The sequence below is a fragment of the Eutrema salsugineum genome, unplaced genomic scaffold (genome assembly GCF_000478725.1).
Source record: "Eutrema salsugineum unplaced genomic scaffold, Eutsalg1_0 scaffold_20, whole genome shotgun sequence".
Taxonomy (NCBI): domain Eukaryota; kingdom Viridiplantae; phylum Streptophyta; class Magnoliopsida; order Brassicales; family Brassicaceae; genus Eutrema; species Eutrema salsugineum.
In genome coordinates this window covers 824,943-830,105 of record NW_006256828.1, presented here as the reverse complement: position 1 = coordinate 830,105, position 5,163 = coordinate 824,943, and the positions used below count along the sequence as shown (strand labels likewise).

General features: G+C 35.7%; 2 protein-coding genes across 2 annotated transcripts; both read left to right on the top strand.

The window, feature by feature from the left end:
- Positions 1 to 367: 367 nt before the first annotated feature.
- LOC18016204 (probable zinc transporter 8) lies at positions 368 to 1,721 on the top strand. Its single transcript, XM_024155290.1, is given in 4 exon segments — positions 368 to 806; positions 809 to 957; positions 1,061 to 1,210; positions 1,416 to 1,721. Coding segments are annotated over 4 exon segments (1,044 nt in total).
- A 1,384-nt stretch (positions 1,722 to 3,105) lies between these two features.
- On the top strand, positions 3,106 to 4,385 carry LOC18016203 (fe(2+) transport protein 1). Its single transcript, XM_006398094.1, has 3 exons — positions 3,106 to 3,714; positions 3,798 to 3,947; positions 4,080 to 4,385. Exons 1-3 carry the CDS (start codon positions 3,106 to 3,108, stop codon positions 4,383 to 4,385), a joined length of 1,065 nt encoding a protein of 354 aa, XP_006398157.1.
- The last annotated feature ends 778 nt before the right edge of the window (positions 4,386 to 5,163 follow it).

Below are 5,163 nucleotides of genomic sequence, written 5' to 3'. Positions count from 1 at the left end.
ATGGAATTCTCTCATAAACATGTTCTAATATAGATTCTGATCACAAAAATCACACAATCAGCAAAAATAAAAATATCAATAAAGCATTTGAAAGATATATACTACAGTTAGATTTTCTATTTAGTTTTATAAATAAAAACCCTATAATCATCAAATCAATAAAAATCTCTTAATATCATGAGAAAATAATTGACTCGTGTGTCATGCGGTTTTGTTCTCCGTCGATATAAAACGAATAATAATCCATGTCAATATATCATCACATAAAAATAACCGGCACATTATATATAGACCTATGTATGAGTCGTAAAACATTAAACATACACATTACAAACATTTTATTTTACTACAAACCAGAAACCTAAAAATGGCTATGACCACACAACACATGAATCTAATCTTCCTCGTACTTCTCTTAATATCTTTTGCAATATCTCCGGTGATCTCAACTGTTCCGAAAGAATGCGAAACCGATGCAACCGACTCTTGCATCGACAAAACCAAAGCATTACCTCTCAAAATCATAGCTATCGTCGCCATCCTTGTGACAAGCATGATAGGAGTCATGGCTCCTCTCTTTAGTCGATATGTTCCATTCCTGAGTCCAGACGGTAAAATCTTCATGATCGTCAAGTGTTTTGCATCAGGGATCATCCTAGGAACCGGCTTCATGCACGTTTTGCCCGACTCTTTTGAGATGTTGTCCTCACCATGTCTTGAAGACGATCCTTGGCACAAGTTTCCTTTCACGGGCTTTGTCGCTATGTTGTCCGGTCTTGTAACTCTCGCTATCGATTGGGTTGCTACAGTCTCTACACAAAGAAAGCTGTCCATGACGACGGTGAAGAAAAGACTACTCCGATGATAATTCAAATCGATCATTTGCCTATAACAACTAATAAAGAACGTAGCTCTACTTGCTCAAAACAACTAATGCGGTACCGAGTTATCGCCATGGTTAGTTCTTCATTACAAGCTCATTTAGCTCTTGTTACATGGAAAATACTACATTCCAAATTATTAATTTTCATATGGTGAATGATTATATGTGTTAATTTAGGTATTGGAGCTTGGAATTATAGTTCACTCGGTGGTTATTGGATTATCGCTAGGGGCAACAAATGACACATGCACCATTAAAGGTCTTATCGCAGCTCTTTGCTTCCATCAAATGTTCGAAGGCATGGGTCTCGGAGGATGCATCCTCCAGGTAAAATTATTGAAAAAAAAAACAAAATCTGTTTTAATCTTGGTCCGAAACAATACCAAACGAAACCGTAAAAGCCTAAACAATACTCGCTACGAGACCATAATATTTTTTTTATCAAACTTATAAAGTTTTGAAACATGTAAGTATGTAACATATGATAGAAACATGTAACATGTTGAATAATATATACAACTTTTTTGAACAGGCAGAGTATACAAATGTGAAGAAATTCGTGATGGCTTTCTTCTTTGCGGTTACAACACCATTTGGGATCGCTCTTGGTATAGCCTTGTCGAGTGTTTACACGGACAACAGTCCAACCGCATTAATCACGGTTGGGCTGCTCAATGCATGTTCCGCGGGATTGCTCATTTACATGGCGTTCGTAGACCTTCTAGCCGCGGAGTTTATGGGATCAATGCTCCAAGGAAGCGTCAAGCTTCAGCTTAACTGTTTTGGCGCAGCTTTGCTCGGTTGCGGTGGAATGTCAATCCTTGCCAAGTGGGCTTAGACTCATTTAACATCCTACTTCCAATTTCTCTTGAACTGTAATTATATTTGAGTGAGTACTGTAAACAATATCTATTTTTCTGTATCATATAATGTGATTTTCAAGCGATTGTGCTTTCATTTAAACTTTAATCTGCTCAAATCTGCCAATTAAAATGCGCCCGTAAAACTTAGAAGAACAAAAAACTAATTAATCCATATGTAAATGTATTAAAATACATAATGGAAGGCTTAACAAACTTTCAGGGGTGGTCAGATAAATTGCACTGAAGAAAAAAAATAAAATAAAATTCTGGATAAAGGAATTACGGTCTACCCACCTAGCATGCATTAGCTTTAGCTAGTACTGCTATTTCAAGAATTATTTTTTCGAATTCAAAAAGTTCATCAGAACGAAATATATGACAAAGATTTTCACTTGAAAATTAAGAGAAATTTGCAACAACGACCTGGAGGTCAATTACCGAAGCTCAATGGCTCTAAGTCTCTGTATGCCTCTAAGGCTCTAACAATCAGCGTGCATGTAATACAGAAACGCCAGTTTGATGTAAGTTTTTATCCAACCAGAAACTCTGCCAGCATATATAAAGAGAAATACCCCAAAATAACATAAATATATCCTATTATACATGTATTGAATCAAAATTATCAAGGAGCTAAACTCAATTGGTATAAATATTATTGGTGAAAGAAGTACATATATTGATGTTTTTCAAAAAAAGGGGGAAGCTTTTCTTTTACCTCCATGGGTAAGCATGTAACCAAAAATTATATATCAATTTTAGTTCGAATCTAGTTCTTCATTTACAGCATATTTTATTCAGAGAAAACAATTTGTTTAAAAAAACATTTATTGTCTGTTGCGTCTTCACAAATAACTTTCTATTATAAGATTTATATTGTTCACTAAATTACTTTTTTTCTTTGTCAACGAAAACCTATTAGCCAAAAAAACACTTTTTGTCAACTTTGCAACACATATTAAAAAAGTTTCTCTAACATGAATCACACATCTATTGTATAATTGGTTAAATTTCTGCAAATAACGTCACAAAAATATCTATTAACTTATATTATCCCCCCCCCTCCCTCCTCCCATGTGACCGTACGCTTATACGACTTGAGTAAAGGCAAGATCCGTACAACTCCATATTACGTACGTGAGCAAGATTATTGCAATTTCACCAAACCACAACATAAATAATAATTAATTTGCCTTCGTGTTGTTCTTTTCCGTATTAAGATGAAACATATAAAACGTCAGCAAAATTCCGGCATGGGAATAGCCTGTGTTTCCCTATATAAGACTTAAGTCGTAAGAAGCCATTATAGAACCCACGAGAATACAAAAACAAAAACAAAGAGAAGACTCTAAAACAATTATAATGGCAGCATCAGCTATAACACTCATGAAGCTCTTCCTCTTTGCCCTAGTCCTTATCAGCTTCACCGTATCTCCGGCGATGTCAACGGCGCCAGAAGAATGTGAAGCCGAGTCAACAAACCCATGCGTCAACAAGGCTAAAGCCTTACCTCTAAAAATCATATCCATTGTAGCCATCCTCTTGACCAGCATGATAGGCGTCTCGGCTCCTCTATTCAGCCGATACGTTCCTTTCCTCCATCCAGACGGAAACATTTTCACGATCGTTAAGGCTTTCGCGTCCGGGATCATCCTGGGAACAAGTTTCATGCATGTTTTACCAGATTCTTTTGAGATGTTGTCATCGGAATGTCTAGAGGAGGATCCATGGCACAAGTTCCCATTCACGGGCTTTGTCGCTATGTTGTCGGGACTAGTCACTCTAGCCATCGACTCCATGGCTACTAGCTTCTACACTAGCAAGAACGGTAGTGAAATCGTGCCGGCTGCTAGTAACGGTGATCATGAGAGAGCGAATCCAATGACAACTCATGGTCATAGCCATGGTCACGGGGTTACTACTAAAAATGATGGTGGTTCACAGTTATTACGGTACCGCGTCATTGCTATGGTTAGTACACTATATAAACGCCATTTGAAATGAGATAAGTTATAAAAAATATAATTGACCATTCCATATCATATAATTGATAGGTTTTGGAGCTTGGAATTATAGTTCACTCCGTGGTCATTGGACTATCTCTAGGTGCAACAAATGACACATGCACCATTAAAGGTCTTATTGCAGCTCTCTGCTTCCATCAAATGTTTGAAGGCATGGGTCTCGGCGGCTGCATCCTCCAGGTAAACACAAACTTACATCTTTATTAATGTGTTTGGGTCCGTAAGATATACTACATATTTGTACAAATTAATTAAATGTCAAATACAGATAAATCATTAATGTTTACTAACAAACATTGCAATTGTGAATAGGCGGAGTATACCAACGTGAAAAAGTTCGTGATGGCATTCTTTTTCGCGGTTACAACACCATTTGGAATCGTTTTAGGAATTGCATTGTCTAGCGTATACAGAGATAACAGCCCGACCGCATTGATCACTGTCGGTCTGCTCAACGCCTGCTCAGCAGGGTTGCTCATCTACATGGCTCTCGTCGACCTTCTAGCTGCCGAGTTCATGGGACCAAAGCTCCAAGGTAGTATCAAGCTTCAGATCAAGTGTTTTTTTGCCGCTCTACTTGGCTGCGGTGGAATGTCAATCCTCGCCAAGTGGGCGTAAAAAAACTTGTCAAGCTCTTTTACAATGTACTTTCTATTTCTTGAAACTGTGATTATATTGCAATGAGTATAAACAACTCAGTTTTCTGTAGCATAAGAAAATTACAAATGTGGTTTTCATGCGATTGTGTTTTGGTTTTCTATCTCTCTATTGTAATGTGAGTTCTTTAAATTAAGTTTTCCGTTCTCTATTCTTTTTTAGTAACGTCTATTAGTTTTTGTTGCATTAATTCCGTTCAAAATAAAAAGGGGGAATTGCTAAAAATAGGCCACAATTTAATTCTAAATGCAAAAGTATACCCCAAATTCAACCTATTGCAAAAATAGATCAGAGGGGTAGAGAAATTACCATTATCTCCTACATGAGTAAACAATAAAACGGATGTCTCAATTACGATTATAACCCTGCGAAGTCTGCAAATACTAATGAAGTCTTCTCAGCAGACTAATAAAGAAGTCTACTATATTATTAAATATTATTTTTAAATTTTAAAATTATATAAAAATAATGTAAACTGAAATTTGTTTCTATAAATCAAATGTCAACAAGTATGATCTATAAAAATTATAATTTAATAAAAATAAATCATTTTTAATCATCTAAGATAAACATAAAAAGTGAAAAATTTTAAACTAGGGCTGCACACTTCTTTATCAGTCTGCTCAGAAGACTGATAAAGAAGTCTATTATATTAATAAATCTTAGTTTTAAATTTTAAAATTATATAAAAATAATGTAAACTGAAATTTGTTTCTATAAATCAAATGTCAACAAGTAT